Here is a 20,756-nt window from a genome sequence, read left to right on the forward strand (position 1 = left end):
AGCAGCAGCAGCCAGACTATTAATCTTGGAACATTATTTCTCCAATTCACCACAGGGCAAGAAAGACAGGAAGGTAATTAGCTGTAGAGAAATATTCTATAAATTGTATCAAATAACTATTGTGCAATAAGACAGAAAGCCTGGTGAAATACCCAAGTTTTTTTTCTGTTAAATGAGCATTTTAATAGCATATTTTTTAAGAGATCTCTTACCTTGACAAAGTTATTATTTCCTGGGATTCTTTTACTAAGACTCTCAACGGTAGACTGGGTTCTTAGGTCAAGCCACACTATAGATCAAAACACAACAATAAATATGAAAAACTTGATTTTAAAAAAATCAGACCTTAATGAAATCACTGTCAAGGATAGGAGATCGATTAGTTTCTATAAGCAATTAAAATGCTGTAGCTTTCCAAAGACAGAAATTAGAAAATTAGAAGTGAATGGGCATATTGTTAGAAGAGAGGATAAATTTATGAGGGAGAATTTAAAGCTTTTATGCAAAATTATAGACCAAGTTAGGAGAACAATACATACCTTAGGGTGCTGATTTTGTTTCCTTTTTACAGAAAAAGATGAAAAAACTGTTTTGGATATGGACTTTCTATGCATACATGAGTGCAGAAAAAAATCTAAATGTAAGGCAGGCTAGTTACCAGGGCAAAATGCACAGCTCAGGATCACTGTACTAGGTATAAAAGGCTGTACCTTGGAAAAACTGGGTAGCAATTTGTGACAAAGTAGAGAACCTGACACAATTATAGAGGGAAAAAAATTAGATTCATTTGCTTATGCACAGAATGCTTATTTATATTAAACTCTTTCAAAGTAGACTAGAATCGGGAATCATTACACGAATCATTTAAAGGTCACCATTCTTTCTCCTTGCTAGATTATAAAATAAACTCTCCATTTTAACAGATCAACCTTGTTTTTACTGAGTAACTATCACCCACTTTCTGATCTCCCTAGTAGGAAGTTGTGTTCTGCTTTATGACAGAAGGCTTGGGAAAGAGAACGCATTAAAGGGTATACAAAGCAACTGTGAAAGATAAACAATAGTATCAGCTGAGCTTTATTTGTCAGATTTCAGTTCTGAACCAAACTTTTGTAACTTTGAATCTGTGAGTGCTCACTCGATATTTTTAGGCACTGACTATGCTCAGATGCCTCCTGAAAACAGTCTATTTAAAGGGCACGAGGAAGATCACGCATGCTTGTCTGCTACCCATGTGAGTGCTGGCAGTTACTGTCTAGTTTGGTTCACCTTTAACTATACTATGCCTTTCTCTTCATTTAAAAATCAGTTACTTCCTGTTGTGGATTTTAATCAATTCTTTTTAATTACTTAAAGCATTATTTCCCTTGAGGGCAGTCTGTGCTTGATTTTGATGGTGGCTACTTTGCAGGAGAATCGAATCAGGGACTTCGGGATACTATACTGCTGTGGTCCCCAATCTTGTTGGCACCAAGGACTGGTTTCGTGGAAGACAATTTGTTCCAGGACCAGGGTGGGGGAGAGGGGTGATGATTCAAGTGCAGTAGGGTTCGAGCTCCTACGAGATGGTAATGTGAGGGATGGAGAGCGGCCGTGAATACAGGTGAAGCTCTGCGTGCTTGCTTGCCCTCCATTCACCTCCTGCTGTGTGGCCCAGTTCCTAACTGGTCACGGACCAGTACTGGTCCATGGCCTGGGGGTTGGGTACCCCAGCTATACTGGTTTCCAAAGTAGAAAACAAGGCTCTTCATCACCAAGGAAACAGGAGGCAAAGAGGAAGCCCATGGAAATACACAGCCAAGCAATGACCCCTGCTCTTTGCTGCCAGGCATCCATTCCTCCTGCTGCTGGGAGCTGTAGCTCTAATTCTCTTTAGGAAACCACCCCTCCTTCAACCTCAGCCTGAGATTCCACCCTACCCTCGGCTCTAGGATCTTGTCCCCAATGATCGGTTCAGGTGTAGTCAGATTAGCCTGCCTGAGATTTTTGTGCTTAGTCCACAAGAGTCCCTGTTCTCAGCTCAGCTTGGGAGTGTGCAGCTGGGACCTGCTGCACCCTGGAAGAGAGCTGAATTGGCCACATCTGGAGTCAACCTCAAAGAGACAAACTGGTGGGGGACCCAGGTGATACTGTCTGACTCAGGAATAAAACAGCACCTGAACAAAACTACTCATAGGATTTCTGGTTTTTTCCCCATATAACTTCATTTTAGTTGGGGCTGACTTTTCTATGACTTGCCCTGGGGTGGATACAAGCCGTTAGTAGCAGCATGATGGAGTCTCCAACGTCTCCTGTGTCCAGGGAACATGGCAATCTATCCACTTTGTCCACAGAGGCAGTGGTGTGTGACTGTGACCCAAGTGGACCTTCCTCATAGGCAAGCAACCCTAGCAGGTATTAATGGCTGGACCAGAGTAGCTGGGCAAAGTAGAGGCATTCTAGAGAAAAGTTTTAAATCTGTGACAGGTAGAATTCACAAGCACATCTCTATCCTCCATGTTTCAAACTACAATGGGCTAGGGGTTTAAAAATCAATGTAACTTTGATTACCTATGCAAAAAAAATGAAATAAGATGGGTTAGGATGGAAAATGTCAACATTCACTGAACTCGGCAGGATAAAACTGACTTGTGAAACTTTGTTTTAGTTATGCTGGTTTGCTGAATCATGAGTTTTTATCAAGGGACACTGCTCTAGGCTTTAGGCTCTTTTTTGCTTACTGATTCAAAGCCTTCCAGATCAGCATTTTTTCTATATTTTAATGGACATAAAAATTACTAGGGAGTTTAAAGATAAATCCCACTGACAGAAATTCTAAGACAATAAGTCTAGGGAGGGGGCCCAGAAATTACACCTTTTAAATAGATGCCCTCTCTTTAAGAAACACTGCGAGACTCAACAGCAGTGGTTCTGATCCAGAAAGCACACCTGAACCACCTGGAAAACTTTGAAATCACACATCCTGGTCCCTACATCAGAGGATTCTTATTTTATTTTTTCTTTTCTGGCCATGCTGCATGGCATGTGGGATCTCAGTTCCCCAAGCAGGGAAATGAACCCACGCCCCCTGCAGTGGAAGCGTGGAGTCTTAACCACCAGGGAAGTCCCTGCATTGTAGGAATCTGGTTGCGAGTCCAGGCAAGGAGGGCCTGAGTCCTTCCACCTGTGTTATTCAGTGTTCTGCTCAAGCTTGAGAACCTCTTTTTTAGGGTAAGTTCTTTAGGACACTGAATTTGTCTCAATTGTTAATTTCAAAACAAAATTAGACACACACTGATGATCAAGTGGCTCTGTGACTCTATTGCTCTTGGACAAGGACTACTTAAGTTAACGGGGCACTATGCTCCTCACTTAAAAGCTTTGAAGTACCCACAGTACTGGTATCTGGTATCCACAGAATGAAACCCTCACCGAAGAGACTCAAAACACTGGAGGTGAAATCTACATTTTTGGCTTTGCCACCAACAAGCTGTGTGACTCAAACAAGTCTCGTTTCCCTTTAGGACCTGGGTTTCCAGAATATAAAATAAGGCAGTTTAGACTAGATGGTCTCAGAAGTCCCTCTCCTTCCATTATCCCATGATCACGGAAGGCTGGCAGAATTTTTGTTTTTGTAACTTGAGTTTAAAGCGATTAGAATACATGGAATGAATTAGTAAAACTGCCAAAGAGGAAAATGTCAGTGGTCGGTACACTACCAAGCAATACACAAATGTTTGAAATTAATTGAATTAAGAACAAAGGAAAATTAGAAAACTCATTAAAGGAGCTAAGATGGCAGAATTACATGAGCAGAATAAGAGACCAAAAGCCAAAGAGAAGATCCCGAGCAGGAGAACTAAGCCCCATGTGGAGGTAATTTCTGAGAACAATCAGAAGAGGTGCTAGATCCAGAACCAACAGCAGCAGTCAATTTTCCCCAACACGGCTGAGTTGGAAGCTGGGGCGCGAGCAAGAGACAGAGCACCAATACCTGAGGAAGCGCCAGCAGCTGGAACTGAAGAGCCAGAGGGAACAACGGCAGCTGGATCTGAAGGACCGGGAGAAACTGGAGCAGCTGGAGCATTAGGAGAAATAATGGCAATTCATGCTAGAGATGGCCAGATTCAAGGTTTGCGTTCTCTTCCTGACCATTTAGGACATGGTGGCTCACATGGGCAAGTTCATCAGAATGAACAGTTTTCTACCCATTTGAGTGTAGAAAAAGACAAGGAAGAGACGTGGAGCAGAAGGGGAACAGAGGCTGTCCAGTCAGTCTCTGGTTCAATAGCATTTCCGGCTGGACAAAGATCAGGTCAATTCCTGCTTCTTGTTCAGATGACTCTTCCCTACCTGGCCACACAGTCTGTGTCCTGGTTAGGAAAGTGGCTCAGTTGGTTACTGACTGCTGACCTGACCGCAGAACTGAAGTGTTGTGTGATGCAGTGAGTGAGTGCATCACTAGGGGATGTATGAATGGAATGTTAAGGGAACTGCTAGTCTCTGCTGAAGGGGGCAGGGCACCCATAGGAAGACAAGTGGATTTGGGAAGGCAGTGCTCCAGGAAAGCACTCCCCTGGAAGGGTGGCAGGAGGTGAAGTCCACAGAAAGCAACAGCATGTCTAGAGGAAACAGAAAGTTGCTCAGTCCCAAAGTGATTCAGAAAAACATCGGAAGGAAAACAGAGTCCAGAACACCATACAGCCTGCTTCTAGAAAACATGTCCCTTACTTAGACTAAATAAACTGGATTTAAATGGTTCCCACCATCAAATGAATAGGTTCCAAAAACCCAACTTGGGTGACCTGGAATTTGTCTTTGTATTAAATGAAGTCATATCCAATATATGTGTCACAGATTTAGTTTGTTCTGAAAAACAAAGTTTTAAGAGTAAAGAAAAATGCAGTTGCCTCAAAGCCAAGGTTAACTGAGTGATAGAGTAAACAGTATAGAGGAAGAAATATGTTTTAGAATATTTAGAAATTTGAATCAGTTTTGGTTAGTTATAACAATAGAAGGGAAATGTACCAAAGGGGGAAAAAAAACCACACTAGAGATCATCTAAATTATTTTCAGTTGACTAGAAGCAAAGGCAAATAATACAGCTCCTAGGGATGATTTGCTATGAGGTACTACTGGCCTGACAGTGAGATAAGGTAAGGCTACAGGTTATGGAAGGACTAAGCAAGGACCGCTGACAGTTACACTCAATGTTTTGGGGTTGCTTTCCCCACAATGGACATTAAATCTAGGAAACCAGATTTAATTGCTATGTGTTATGGTAATTAGTTAAAAGTTAAGCTATTATAATTAAGCTGGGTATGAGGTCATTTGCAAAGGGGAAGAGACTATCCATCAGCTGATGACATTTTCTGAAATCAGGTGCCAAGAGAAAAATGGAGAGTTGGGGGAGGGGGCGGTGAATGAAAACATGTGTGTCAAAATTTGGGGGCTGAAACCTATTTCAGCTTTTAGGTGTATAAATGTCAAGATGCCAATGGCTGATGTGAGTGCATGTGACCCCAGGTAGGCTCTGCGTTTCTCCTAAGAACACCTGTTGTTTCAACCAGCCATTTCATCTGGCATTCCTGGACTGAAAAGGTCATCAGCCAACTCAGAATAGTGGCCATGTTCTGAATACTTACTGAAGCCTGATAGTCCGCTAGGCATTGTTTTAAGTGTCCTATGTGTATTAATTCATTGATCCTCAAGTCTATGAGGGCCATTTTTAATTTCTCCAGCTTAATCACTTACGAAACAGGCACAGAATGGCAGTAAGTGAAAAAGGCAGAATTTGAACCCAGAATCCGAGTCCAGAATTAAATCTCTATGATAGAGATGTAACCAAGAAGAAGTCATAGCCTTAAATAGAATATGAAAAAACATAGCTCCAAGTTGAACTCTAATTTAGTTTCTTTTTATTTAAAGTGGCAGAGTTGAGGAATTCAAGCAACACAAAATATGGCAGTTTATTTTTTTACCCAGGATTGAAGGAGATGTAAGACTTTCAAAGAACTATGTAACAAAAGACATGAAAAAATGAAAAATAAGTGGATTGTGACAGAGTGGAATATTCCATATTTTAACAAAAAATAACAATCTGTTCCGTTCCCAAGAAAAACAATACAAAACCACACCTTTGTTGTTTAAGACCAAGCGTGCTTAGGAGTTTTAGGAGGTTTGCCAGCTATGGTTTTCTTTCATGTTGATACTCTGAAACATATCTCAGTTTCCGAAAAGATAAAAGAATTGAGCTCAAGGTTCCTTCAGATCTCAACAGATGACTAACCAGATTTAGTCATTGGCCTGGGGTGAACTAATATGCAAAATTTTTTAAAAAAGGTAAAGAGAATGTCCAATGTCTAAAACTGTCACTCTCTGCATAAAGAGTCACATGTCACTGGAAAATTTAAATCCAGTACCTTAGAAAAAATGTTTGTAATACCATTTAAAGAAGGAATAATGGCTGAGAGACACATGATTTTAATTGGTGGTTTTCTGTAATATACTACAAGGCTCACATCAGTGACTTTGGCCTCCCTGGATATTAGTCCTTACTATGAATAATATTTTGACATTAAATCATGAATTGTGTTCAACAGAAAGCTACCACGATGAGGGTCCTATTGCACTTGGCTTGCCATGCGCACCAAGCAACTTCAGTAGTGAGTGACGAAACTTAGCCAAGAAGTGGGGAAAGAGCCGGGCCATCCGAGTCAGGCCAGAATGTTTCCCGGGCAGCATCAGTGAAATGTGTATATGAATTTGCAAAAATATCAGTTGATTCAAGCCTTCCCCCACTTAACATCTGAATTACCTGTGGAGCTTTGGCTTCTTTATCGGTTTAGTCTGTGGTACATCTGTCAATCTAAACCTCCTTTTCAATACTATTAAGAAGACAGCAAGGCCTGTAGACCACTAAAAAAAAAGGTGGTTCTGGAAGGAAAAGGCTTAGAAAAATGGTGGGGAGAGGAGTGGAGGGAATTCTTTGGAAAATATTAATGAAGATAATGCTGAGAGGGAGAGAGAAAAGTCAGAGGGATGAGAAAAACGAAAGACAGACGAGAGAAGGCAGAGACCTGCTTCAGATCCAGGGCCACAAAGCTGCTGCAATCCATCTGTGAGGCCATCACGGCTGCATCATGGCCCAGGGACTAGGAAGGAGGGATGTGTTTTATCTCCACCTTGGGTACCACACCAATGTTCATCTCGCCAATCACAGAACTAACATAGAAACGCTAAGACCATATGAAGCTTCTAAAACAGACCATCTGTGCCTCAATGGATGCCTTTGCATGTTTTCCTATCTCATAAGCATATCATTATAAAAGATGTCAGACAACAAACACACCCTGATGACAAGGAAGAACAAATAGCCTTTCTTGGTCTTCAACGTCTTCACCAAGCCTGTTTCATGTCCACTAATAGGACCCCGAATTTCTCCTCTCTGTTATTGTACAGGGGTTGAGTGAATAGATTACCTATCAAGGACCCCATAAAAATGGTTGACATAATAAAAAGCAATTAAAAAAAGAAGACTGTCCCTCTCCTGTGCTTGCCTATAACAAATACTGTTCATTGTTTATATAATTTACTAAGTAAACAGAGAGAAAAATGAAGAAGCACTGGATAGGCTTCAAGTGAGAAAAGGTTTACAAGAGGAAGGGACAAGAAGGAAGAAAATAGATAGATAGGGAAAAAGTGGAAAACCCACAGGCCATAATATAAATGAAGACAAAGATATGTAAAAAGCTGATTCTGTTTCCATCAATTCCCTTTCATCTTGTTTCAAGATAAAGCTGCTAAAGATTTCATATTGTGTTGATATTCTCAACTGAAAATTTGCATGGACATATGCCACCTTAGTATTTCCTGGGTGGAAGAAAATTGGAGGCAGAATTTATCCTTGTCATGACTTAGTGGTGTCTCCTCCCTGTCCTCCTTTTCTATTCTCTTTCCTTGTCTAGCCTCCAAATTTCTACCCCTAGCCTTCTGTGTCACCAAGGCAAGCATAGTAACTGCCTGGTTTGTCACTGTCTGCCTAGGGGTCATCACACAACCTGTCTACAGAAAGGTACTTAAACTTTAGTTGCATAAATTAATGTAACCTTCATTCTTATGGTGAATTCATCTATAATAAACTGAGACTATATTAACAACTTTTTTTTTTTGGATGCACCACAAGGCATGCAGGATCTTAGTTCCCAGACCAGGGATCAAACCTGCACCCCCTGCATTGGAAGCATGGAGTCTTACCCACTGGATCACCAGGGAAGTTCCTGTTATCAACTTTTAAGTATACATTTTGAACAATCTCTTTATAACAGAGCCACAAATTCTAATTGTCCAGAAATGAGCTTTAATTCCAAGTCCCATATTCAATTTGTCCAAGAGAGAAAGTCATTTTTCTCTCATGTTGGCACTCTTTAAATATTACTTAATTTCCTTCTGTTCTCTCAGGCTAAAAATCTTATAGCCCTGTTTTATTTTTGCCTCATGTTTATGCCCTATTCAATTTCCAAACATACCAGTTGTCTCTTTCCTCTGAAAGGTCTGGCCAATTTGTCTCTCCAATCTTCCTGTTCTAATCCCATCAGCTCATTAGCGGTTTCAATTAACTCCTTTGCTTCAGATTTTACTGAAGAGAGTAATCTGGTCCTTTTTAATATAATTACTTACATGGTAGGATTTAAATGCTTCTTATTTGTCCTTTCTTCCTGGTTCTATTCCTTTTTCTTTCCTTGCCTTCTTTTTAAAAGTCATTCCATTTTCCCCCTTTATTATACATTATTTACTCTCTTACTGCTTACTCTAGAGATTACAACATGCATCCTTGACAGTACTGGGACCACAAGACACTTTAACCTCATCTACTGCATATTCCTTTCATGTACTGTTGTTGCTATGTAGTATTTAAAATTTTAATATATTTTGAACATCACAATACATTATTATTTTATACAGTCAAAATTCAGTTAGAATGACCTACATATTTTCTCTTTCTTGGCCTCTGTGTTTCTCCTTGCATTGCCGAATTTCCACCTGAGAACATTTTTTTCCTTTTACCAGAAAAAAACTACTTAGTTTTTCTTTCAGTAGGGATTTGCTTGTAATGATTTTTCTAAGTTTTGGTTTGTCATTGCCTTTATATTTTACCTTCATTTCTTAAGGATATTTTCACTAAATATAGAATTCCAGGTGGATATTATTTTCTTTTAGCACTTCAAAGATTTCATTCCACTGTACTCTGCTTCCATTGAGAAATAATCAGCTAGAAGTTTTAGTGTTGCTCTCTTCAAAGTCACGTCCTCTGGCTACTTTAAAATTCTTTTTATCCTCAGGTCTCAGCCTATGTTTGTGTATGACTTTCTGTGTATATATCTTGCCTGGGGATTCACAGTGCTTCTTGAATTGGTGGCATATTTTTCAACAGTTTTGAAAAAACTTTTCTCTCTCTCTCTCGCTTTCCTTTTCTTCTGGGTCCCCACTTAAAAATATGTTGAACCTTCTTATCTTACTCTATATTTCTTTTAGATACTTTTCTGCATTTTCTTAACCTTTGTGTGTCTGTGCCTCAGCTGTGTCTAATATGATGTAAAACTCATCAATGGAGTTTAACACCATTATAAAATTTCTATCCTTAAATTTCTGATTGTTTGCTAAGATTATCAATCTTCCCCATGAATTTCTTGAACATGCAGATCATGGTTAAAGCCTGGTAACTCTAATATTAGGATTTCCTATGGGTCTGTTTATAATGTCAGTTGTTTCTTTTGGTTTTCAGTCATTCTTTTTTTGAATGCCTGATATTTTTTAAATAGAAAACTAGAAATTGTAGAAGAAAAAGGAATGAATAAATAAGCACATCACAAAAAGTCTTCCTGGTAAAACATTTACTGAAATCCTTCACCATAACTTCAACTAACCTAGTTGCATTATTTTAAAATGACAACTCAAAGTCCAAAGCTGCATTTCTACAATTCAAAGTTTACAGTTTAATTAGAACTTTCTGGTTCCTGTGAGTAGGTCCTTCCTTTCGTGAGGGGGAAAACAAATGTGAAACCCTAACTAGTATAAAAAGTTGGCTAACATTTGTCTTTGAAAGAATACTCTCCTAGTCACTAAAATTGTAATATCCTGCTTATAATCAAAATGAGCTGCTCATGAGAATGAGAAGAAAATAAAGATTCAAAAGAGGTACTTTGTCTAATAGGACCTTTGGCTGCAATTCTTTGACCTTTTTTTGCATCTTTAGTTTTTTATCACAAGTACAGAAGACATACTAAATGCTTTCTTATAACACAGTAACATTAAACACCTTAATTTTTTATAAAGATTCTTTCCAAAGGATTCACACTACTCTTACAAAACACTTTTTAAGCATATTTTCTGCTTGAACGTCACTTTTTCCAATCTATACTAAAGTAACTGCAAAGTAAAAATTGCTCACTCCATAAATCATTCCATCTCTGACAACTTCTGTCTCCACTCCCCAACCCACAACCTGTTACTTTATTGACCAAAAAATGGTGCTTTTCTATTTGTGACAGAATAATGCCTTTTAGTGATTGTATATTTAGAACAGAATCTTCCTTTTACTAAGTGACAGTGTCATTCAGTGCTCAATTGTCATGTGCTGCTAAGAGTGAGACTCAAATATACGTGGTTATTTCCGCTGAATAAAGCGTGGTATCTAATGGTGGTATGTTTGAGATTGAGCCTTTCCATCCTGTGGACATAGCCATGTTTATAGCAGAAGGAGCTAAATTGATGAGATTTTTGTTTTCATAAGCTCAGCAGAGTCGATTCAAATGCCTATATGGGAAGAACAAGTACACAAATACTTTACGGAGAGGTAGATATGGGACTGGGAACATGTGTAATCTTGAGTTTTGAGGGGAGGAGGAGGTGAGATCTCTTTTAGGTGTCAGAAACAGCAGGGATTACGAAAAGTTCTAGCCATACTGATTCATTTGTCTAATACAGATTATCAGGAAGGGGAGAGCAAAAGAAAGAGTTAATTCAACATGGGAATAACTATCTGAAATTGGTAAATATATAAGAACCCATTTCTTAGAAGACTCTTTGAGATTATAGGAAACATGACTTCATGCTTTTTGAGCCAGATGTTTTAGCATGACCACATCTGCAAGTAGAAAAAGGCCTTGCATTTGACATCCATGCACAACAGCTTACCCACAGCGTTGTAGAGAGGTTCTCCAGTTAATTTGTCCCAGACTACAGTGGTTTCCCTCTGGTTACTGACACCAATAGCTTTCAAGAGAAAATTAAACAGAAAAGAATTAAAAAATAACAAGCAAAAATCTGAGGATAGTTCTCTTTTTTTTTAAATATATATAGGCACAAGTAAACAGAACAATGTGGGAAAAAAAAAACATTTGGAATATTGGTAGTAGTATTGAGTTGATTTTCTTCAAAAGGCCCAAGAAAAATGAACCTCCAAGTCAAGCTTCTTTTTTTTTTCCTACAGACTCCTTCCCTCTTTACTATCAGCACACCACGACACAGACCCAGATTAATAGCGAAGAGACTCGCAGGTTGGCTTATAAAAAGGGAATGCAATAACTTCCCCAGTTTACAACACCCTATTTATTATGCTGAGGTGACCAGCAATAACCTCATTCATTTATTTACTAACTGCTACAAGAAATTTCCCTCTGCGTGTGTGCACGCACACATCTGCATTAAAAAAAAAACCAGCCACCGATAGAATCCTTCATGCTGGGTAAACTCGTATTATGGTTAGTTAGAAATTCAGTTTTCTTCATTTATTTTAATAATAGTTTACAAGACATAGAGTTTGAATCAGGCGTAAGTACAATATGTGATGGCAATTACCTCATACTAATCTATATACAACTCAAGGGCTATAGTTACAGTAAGTTACTCTAAGTAAAATACCATTCCATACCATTTTATTCAGTTTAGCTTGATTCATCTGAATTGGAGGTTTTCAGACTTGGCTGTATATTAGAACCAACTGCAGAGCTTTTATAGATTTCTAGTACCCAGGCCCTGGAGCAAACATTCTAATTTAACTACTTGGGGTAGCATAGGAGCATTGGTATATTTTTCTTAATACTCCCCACATGTATAGAGTTGCACATGCTGGACTAAAGGGTGGTGGTGCTCTTTCAGAATTTAACCTTAAAGGCAATATAATCAACCCATTATGCTCAAATCTCTGGAATTGCCTGTTATGAGACCATTCAGACAGCACTTCTAGTGAAAAGATACTATGTCTCATGAGGCAAACCAATCTCTACTGCATAGCTTTGCTATTTGAAAAAAATCCTTTTCCTCGTTGCTTCCGCCTGTCAATCTTTGCCACACTCTTTGGAGATACAAGAATAAGGTGACTCCTTCCACAGGTCAGCCTTTCACACTTGAAGCAGTTATTCTGTCCCTCCAGGCTTCTCTTCCCTTGCCGAGGCTGAATAATCCAATTTCGTTCCACTGCCCCCACCTCCATACAGCATGGTTTAAAGTCCCTTCACCACCTCCTCTAGGAACATGCACCTATCTGTCCAAATTACTCACACTGTACCCCAGAATAAACACACTAGCAACATTCTGACCGACAGAGATCTAAAGGAGACCAGCAGCTCCCTTGTTTTAAATCATCTTCATCCAACGCAGAGTTACTCATTGTAACACCTTGCCTAGACGTACAAAGATGAATGAGATTCCACTACCAGGAAACTTAGAGGCACAGGGTGAAAGGAAGAGATTTGGGGGGTGATTTTTTTTTACAAAAGGAAGACAAAAATGTTTGCCGGAATATAGGAAGAGAAAGAAGAATATGGGGGTAGGGGAGGAAGGTGTCTGGAAATGAATGGGACACCATCCTGGTTCTTACAGTAACAGAGGGGATGAGATTAACACCCAGGGAGCAGCTTCACTAGGGCAGAAGCTTATTTGCTCCCCTTGTGGTGGAGGGAAGGGGGCAAGAGATACAGACATTAAGAATAGGGACAGGAAGTTGAGGAATTTAGATGCCAGGGCCTCAACTTTCTCTATGAAGTAGTGTACAAGGCGATCAGCCAAAATGGGGATTGTGCAATTGGGCACTGTTCAATAGAGCTCAGGCTCCAAAGCCAGACTGCCTCTGCTTTCTAGCAGTGTAACCCTGGGTCTCAGTTTTATCTTCTGTAAAATGGACACCACCAATAACTCCCACATTGAAAGTGCAAGTGTTAGTCGCTCAGTCTGTCTGACTCTTGCAATCCCATGGACTGTAGCCGGCCAGGCTCTTCTGTCCATGAAACTTCCCAGGCAAGAATACCTGGAGTGGGTTGCCATTCCCTTCTCCAGGGGATCTTCCTGACCGAGGGATTGAACCCAGGTCTCCTGCATTACAGGCAGATTCTTTACCATCTGAGTCACCAAGCAAGCCTTACCAGGTTCCAAAAAGGGAAACCTGAATTGATGCCTATTAAAACCGAGGACACACATATATCCATGGCCGGTTCATGTTGATATACGACAGAAATCAGCACAACATTATAAAGCAATTACCCTCCAATTAAAAATAAATAAATAAACAAACAAACAGTGCCTGGCACACAGTAACCACTCCATACATGTTACTTATGGCTGCCGTTCAGTGACATCATTGCTATGCAGACAGTGGAGTGTCAGTCGCAAGGAATGGGACTGAATGAAGTGGGACACACAAAAATAAAGGAATTCCCTAGCAGCGCTCTGGGCACAGCAGAGGTCAGAGACCTCAGCAGGACCTTGGCAATGGTTGTTAAGGTGAATTTCACAATGAGGACTCATCAGGAATCCATGCTCTACTAAACTCTCCTATTCTTCCCCACTACATTAATTAGCAGTTAACTAGTTGTCTGCTTCCTGAGTTGCAATCCTGGAGTTTCTATTCTACGCCCTTCAGGCTACCCTTCCTTATTGGCTCATTCTACCTGCAATGTTCTAGAACATTATCTAGAGCTACTGCCCTCTGAGTCATCAGTCACACATTCCACTCTGACCACCCCTTCTTTCCCCTCTCTCTCAATTTGGTTCCTTCATGCCAAGCAAAAGTGCTTTTCTTGCAGACAAAGTCCAGCGAACCAGCTTTCTCAGGACTCTCTTCCAGACTCAAACACGTCTGGCACTGCTTTCTCTGATTCAGGTCTCTGAACTTCTGAACTCCTTTCACAAGCTGAATTCTTGCCATTTTTACCCTAAAATCCTCTAGGTTTTTCTATGCTCCTGAAAGAAACCTTTTCTGACTGCGCAGGTACTTATCTTAATAGTTTCCAATTTTAATACCCCCTTTTTCAGAGTAACATGTTTAGGTTTCATAATTTGCCACCCTAGTCAAGCTACAATAAGAGCCTATGACATACAAGTCTTTTAGCTACAGATATTATAATCATTGGCACATATAAAACCCAATGTATAAAAAAACAAAAACAAACAAACAAAACACCCCGATGTATTACTCTTGTATCTGGCAGATACTTTTTTAGGATTTTGTTTTCCTCAACACTGAGTGTCGTTATAAAATTAACTAGTTAAATGCTACATTTAAAACCTGGTTAAATTTTGCTTAAGATTGCCTATGAAAAGTTATAACTGCAGTTAAGAAAATATAATGAGGAAAAAGCCTTTGGAAATAGTCCAGAATGTTATCATTGTTGTCTCTGTAGAATTATATAGATGACATGCATCCTTATTTAAAAATAACTTATAACTGGAACACATTTCTGAAAAAAAAAAATGAAAAACATACAAAGTAAAAGAAAGTGGCTCCACGGTAAAGAGTACACCTGCCAATGCAGGAGACACTAGGTCAGGACTATCCCCTGGAGGAGGGAATGGCAACCCACTCCAGTATTCTTGACTGGAGAATTCCATGGACAGAGGAGTCTAGCAGGCTATGTCCATGGGGTCACACAGATTCGGACACAACTGAGCACACACACACAAACTAATACAATCCCTAGAGGAAGGCTCTGGGACTACTGGAAGGTCCATGTGGGAAGCAGTATAAAGCTTTCTAAGAAAGCAGCATCTTCCTGTGCTTATGGCAAGTTGTAACAACTGCAAATGATATCTGGCCACTGCTGAGAAGTGCTTTGGGACAAAGAAGACCTTTTCTGAGAGGCCTACTGAAAGCCTTTATCAGGTTGTAAGAAACAACCCTTCTTTTATGTTGTATTTGACATGTTAGCCTTCTTTCTGATCCAGGAATTGGCCAAGCTTATACCCACTCAGGGCCTTTGCACATGCTACTTTCTTTTCCTCAAACACTCTTCCCCCAGATATTTGTATGGCTGGCCCCTTTTGGCCTCCGAGACATCAGAAAAAGGGTCACCTCCTCAGAGAGGCCTTCTCTGGTCTTCTAATCTAAAAGAAGCCTTTCTCCGTATACTCTACCATATCACTGGATTTTATTTTCTACGTGGAACTTATCCATATCTGAAATTAGCTAATATTTCTCTGCTCTTCTTGGTGGTCTCAAATGCACCAAGAGCAAAGAGAAAAGAGACCCAATCTTCCTATTTATTGTGTATCCTCAGTTCTTGAAGAAATGCTTGCCATTACGCAGGCACTCGAGTATGTGCTGAATGAATGAATGAATTTAATTGAGATAATCACAGAGAGAGTAAAACATTAAAAATACCTTTTATGTTGGAAATATCAATATTGAGCTGCCCAAGTTTCTCACACGTTTTCTCTATACACTCATAGACAGACTGCAGAATTTCCTTAGGGTCCTGCTCCACCCACCTTCAAACAAAAGAAAGTATTTTGGTTAGCCCACAAACAAGCAAGACAGATATAATTTATTTCTCTAGAGATGTTCACTTATGAGGATGTGGCTGCATAAACTAAAGAAAATCAGATAAGCAAGGCATATCCAATATTCTAAAGAAATGACTTAAAGAAGGGCCAATTTCCCTTACATTTTTATTATTCTTCATACAGTAATTAACCATTTGAAAGGAGGTAAAAGTATTTTGGTTAGTCCACAAACAAGCAAGACAGATATAATTTATTTCTCTAGAGATATTCACTTATGAGGATGTGGCTGCATAAACTGAAGAAAATCAGATAAGCAAGGCATATCCAATATTCTAAAGAAATGACTTAAAGAAGGGCCAATTTCCCTTACATTTTTATTATTCTTCATACAGTAATTAACCATTTGAAAGGAGGTAATACTAGGCCACAAACAGCAGATATTTTACCTGTTTTAAAATCATTTTTTCAAATCCAGCGAGAAATAAGTTCCCCAATTTTTTATATCTTGTAGGTCTGATGAATTCTGATAATATTCACATTTCACTAGTCATTAGTCATTTTTAAATCGACTAGATACAGATATTATTCTTTTGACGCACTGACTGATTTCCTTCCTTATATATTTATTTATTTATGAAGCACAACAAATTCTAAAGTCAAATAAGTATATTAATCACTTTTGTCATGATTTTTCCTAATATGTTTCATTAGAAAGTAGGGAAACATTTTTAATTCCTTCCAAGAACTATGTCATGTAGACAAGTGATTGGTCCAAGTTTTCAGACCAAATCCCCGTGCAATTGTATGTAAGGCACAAGGACCTCAGAAGGATGAATGGCTTATAATAAATGACAAGGATGAATATCTGGGAGAAACAAATGGCATACCTTATCTATGGAAAAGTAGAAATGACACAAGTTAAAAGAATCCTACGCTACAATCTGGAAGTAGCAAGGGAATGCCAAATGCCTTTCTTCTCAGCCTTCCTCCAGGTCTGCCCAGCTTTCCCAAGCTATGAATTCTGTCTCTAAATTTTCTCTTTCCAAAAACACGATCTCCTTCCACATATTTCTAATTTCTATCCCTCCAAGACTAACTGTCCTCTCTTTTAAACTGCAACGGGATCAGGTCTATGGATAGTCATTCAAATGCTAGAAACATGTCAATAACTTTTATTATTAAACAAAGGAATTCCCTGAAACATAGGAGAACATTCTTAATGGAAAATCTGGTAAGACACTGCTTTGTTTTCTTCTTAAATTGAAGTAAACTTTACAATATAATGAACAGATCTAAAGCACACACATTTGTTGAGTTTCAACAAATGCATATACCAATTTAACCAACACCCACATCCAGATACAGAATATTTCCATTGCACCAGAAAAGTTCTTTCATGCCTTCAAGTCAATCACACACTCACAGGCAACCACTTTCGGGATTCTCATCATCCTAATTAGTTCAGCATCTTCTTAAATTTTAGATAGTCATATAGGATGTATTCTCCTATGCCCAGCTTTTTTTCATTTTCCATGATATTAAAAAGATTCAACCATGTTGCTGCATGTATCAGATCACTGTTTTAAAACTGTCTAACAGTATTTCATTGTTATTGTTTTCTGATGAATAGTATATTCATTGTTTACTGATGGCAAACATTTGAGGGGTTTCCAGTTTTATTATGAACAAAGCTACTATAAGCATTCATGTAGATAAGTCTTTCTATAGGCCTATGCTTTCACTTCTCTTGGATGAATTCCTAAGAGTGGAATGCAGCAGATACATGAGTAATTTGATAAGAAACTGCCACATAGTTTTTCAAAGTGGTTGTATCATAAATATCAATTTTTGAACACCGTACAGTACATGTATATGTACTATATAATGCATGCTTATTAGTAATACTACAGTTACTACATATGAACATTATTTCCCAAAAGAATGATTTAGTAGCAGATGTTAAGATATATGAATTAAAAAAAAAAACATTTCTTTATTTAAGGAAAAAACCCTCACGTGCAAATCAGGAGAGAAGCAGCTTGACAATAATGAAGACATAAAACTAAATGACTTCAAAGTCAGTGTGGAATTTCTGATATCTAATACACCTTTGCTTTATTACTTTATTACTCCTTTTCTGTCCCTGAATTTCTTTTTTTTTTTTTGTCCCTGAATTTCTAAGCCATCAGTCATCCACATTTTTGCTGACCTACCAAGTTAGTGCTTCTTTTATATATATATATTTACTTATTTTATTTATTCTTTTTGCTAAGCCAAGTCTGAGTTATGGCACATGGGCTCAGTGGCTCCTTGGCAAGTCAGATCTTAGTTCCCTGACCAGGGATAGAAACCAAGTTTCCTGCACTGCAAGGCAGATTCTTAACCATTGGACCATCTGGGAAGTCCCAAGTTACTGCTTCTTTTCTTGACTAATACCTATTCCTTGTCTTCTCAGGAGGGTGTTTGATCAAGTGTACGTTATCGAGGCATAGGGCAGGTGGGTTGAGATGGACTAATAAACATGAGGTATCTTTACATATTAAATTAGGAAACATACCCTTCTCTTGGAAACTCTTGTTTTATTTCCACTTGATGATGACTAAGTAGTTCGGCTGTTTTTGAATTGAAAACCTGAAAAATATATTGCAAGAGTAGAGTAAGAAATACAGGTAGACAGCAAAGACGTTCAAAAGTTATTAGGCAACTGAAGTTCTTATTCACTGAGAGAAAAATCATTTCAGAGGAAATGCCTGGCAAGATGTTCTACATTCTCTTCAGATAGAATCATTCGAGTTATAAGGTAACTTCAGAAATAACTTCTTTTTAGATAAAATGAAAATCTGTTAAAGGTAACGCTGAAGAGGCAATTCTTCATTCTTTAAAAAATGATTCCAGATGTAGGAAATTTAATACATCAACCAGTGAATAGTATGGATTTCTTTTAGAGATTAGGAAAACCAAAAATAAAGGAGCTGGATCAGTGCTGACAGTGATAGTGTCAGGTTCCATTCTGCATCCATCTTGCATGTAGAAACAGGAATCATAGATGCCCAGGCAGGAAAGCATCTTGTGTAAAATTCCTTTGAAGGAAAGTGTAACAATGCATCTCACTCTTATGAGAGCCAAGGAGAGTCGTTACCAGGAAGGAGAGAAGAGGACCGACCATGGCATCAAGCTGAGTGCTCTCTGTGACATGAATTGGTAACCCTTGATTATAAAACATTAAAACCCGCGGAGGAAAGCTACCAAAGAATAAATGCAGTACTAGCCTCTGCAATTTTAACACCATTAAAATAATGCTTCCTAAAAACCTAACAACTTCTTTTCCAAGTATTATTTTTCACCTGGGTATATCTATATTTAAGTATCACATGACTTAGTCTTTCAGAGTTAAGAGTTTTTATTTTAATTAAAATTAACTTCCCCAATCACTCTAATTGCAGCAGTGAAGTCACCTCCAATTAAGAAAGTGTTTCCAGGCCTAGGTTTCCTGTGGGAGAAAATTCCTCACTGAAGACAGAAAGACAAAGTAATAAGGGAAAACACATGGTGAGTCTTATTGCTGCTCACCTCCCTACTCACCACACACATCATCTTTTGGGGAGGAAGTGATAAACATAATGAAAACAAGAAGGCACATTCTCAAGTCCTCTGAGGAGATAAAATATCTCACAAGTCAAAGGTTAACCTGACACATCATAAATAAAAGGCAGCTGGCAGAAACCAGTGTAATATACCAGTAATTTACAACTTAAGCATTAGTGTAAGTTTCTAGGATGTCCACTCCATTTCTAAAGTTTCTCTAGGGCCTGGAATAGTGCCTGGCCTAGAGTCAGTAATTAATAAATATTTGTTGAATATCTAAAACACTGGGGTTTATCAGGTACTTATTAGGAGATACATTATTAAATCAAATGGGAAATGGTTATATGGCAGAAACTCTAATAGGAAGCCATAGTTGTATAATGTTTCCTCATATTACTCCTGCTCCCAAAGTCTACAAGTCCCTAAAGGACTCTGGAACAAGAAACAAGAGGGGTGAGATGGGAAGCAGGAAGCAGGCTTAAGAGGGAGGGAATACACATATAATTATGGCTGATTCGTGTTGTTGTACAGCAGAAATCAACACAATATTGCAAAACAATTATCCTCCAATTAAGTTTTTTTTTTAAAAATAAGGTGTGCCTTTTTGGTGGATGGATTCATAAAAGACTTCGGCAGTGGACCTAGGGAGCTATGAATGGAGTAGGCTTCCTCTTCCATCACCCCCTAGTTTTAAGTAGGCTAATGTCAGGACCCTCACGCACACACACAAAAATGGATTTAAACGTTGTTGTAATAGGCACAGAAAAGGAAAGGAATCTGGCAAATCCTATCTGGCATATTAGAGAGTGATGTCTGATCACAGAACATGTGGATGTAAGAGGATGAAGTCTGGACCTCTCTACTTCTTTAGAGCTCTGACTCTGAGGAGAAAATGGACATCACCTTTAGGTGTTTAGGATCTGACCCTGTGAACCACTCCCCAGTGTATGGGGCAGGTTTTAGATTTACTATTTTAGAATCTGCAACTTGCTTTGTGGATCACCATCCAACAAAAATATAATGCAAGTCACAAATGCAAGCCACATATAGTTCATAACATAAACTTATAATTTAAAATTTTCTCAGGTAAAATTAATCTTAATCACATTTTTAAACCAATATATCTAAAATAATTTCAACAGATGAGATCAATACAAAATTGATTAGCTTGTCTACTTTTTTAGTACTAAGTCTTTGAAATCTGGTATAGATTTTATACTTCTGGTCCAACTCAATTCAGACTAATCACATTCAAAGTGATCAATAGCCACCTGAGACCAGTGGCTGCCATATTGGACAGTGAAGTTGTAGAGCAGTGCTTTTCTCATATACCTAGCTTCACATGAGTAATTGTAATGGAGCCTCCTGATTATCCATTTGTCTGCAGGTGGACAAGTATCCAAAGTAACCTAAGG

General features: G+C 38.7%; 1 protein-coding gene across 6 annotated transcripts in view; it reads right to left on the reverse strand.

Annotated features, from left to right (window-relative positions):
- GK (glycerol kinase) overlaps positions 1 to 20,756 on the reverse strand; it is a 77,259-nt gene that overhangs the window by 47,302 nt on the left and 9,201 nt on the right. For 3 of the 6 annotated variants that reach the window (XM_043458902.1, XM_043458904.1, XM_043458900.1), the window contains exons 2-6: positions 18,314 to 18,387; positions 15,635 to 15,741; positions 11,176 to 11,253; positions 3,974 to 4,057; positions 213 to 289 (exon numbers count right to left, since the gene is read on the reverse strand). In XM_043458902.1, coding sequence (XP_043314837.1) covers positions 213 to 289; positions 3,974 to 4,057; positions 11,176 to 11,253; positions 15,635 to 15,741; positions 18,314 to 18,387 — 420 coding nt within the window. The remainder of the gene's footprint in view (positions 1 to 212; positions 290 to 3,973; positions 4,058 to 11,175; positions 11,254 to 15,634; positions 15,742 to 18,313; positions 18,388 to 20,756) is intronic. The other 3 variants (XM_043458906.1, XM_043458905.1, XM_043458903.1) reach the window with 1 other exon arrangement.

This window comes from Cervus canadensis, chromosome X, assembly GCF_019320065.1.
Source record: "Cervus canadensis isolate Bull #8, Minnesota chromosome X, ASM1932006v1, whole genome shotgun sequence".
Taxonomy (NCBI): Eukaryota; Metazoa; Chordata; class Mammalia; order Artiodactyla; family Cervidae; genus Cervus; species Cervus canadensis.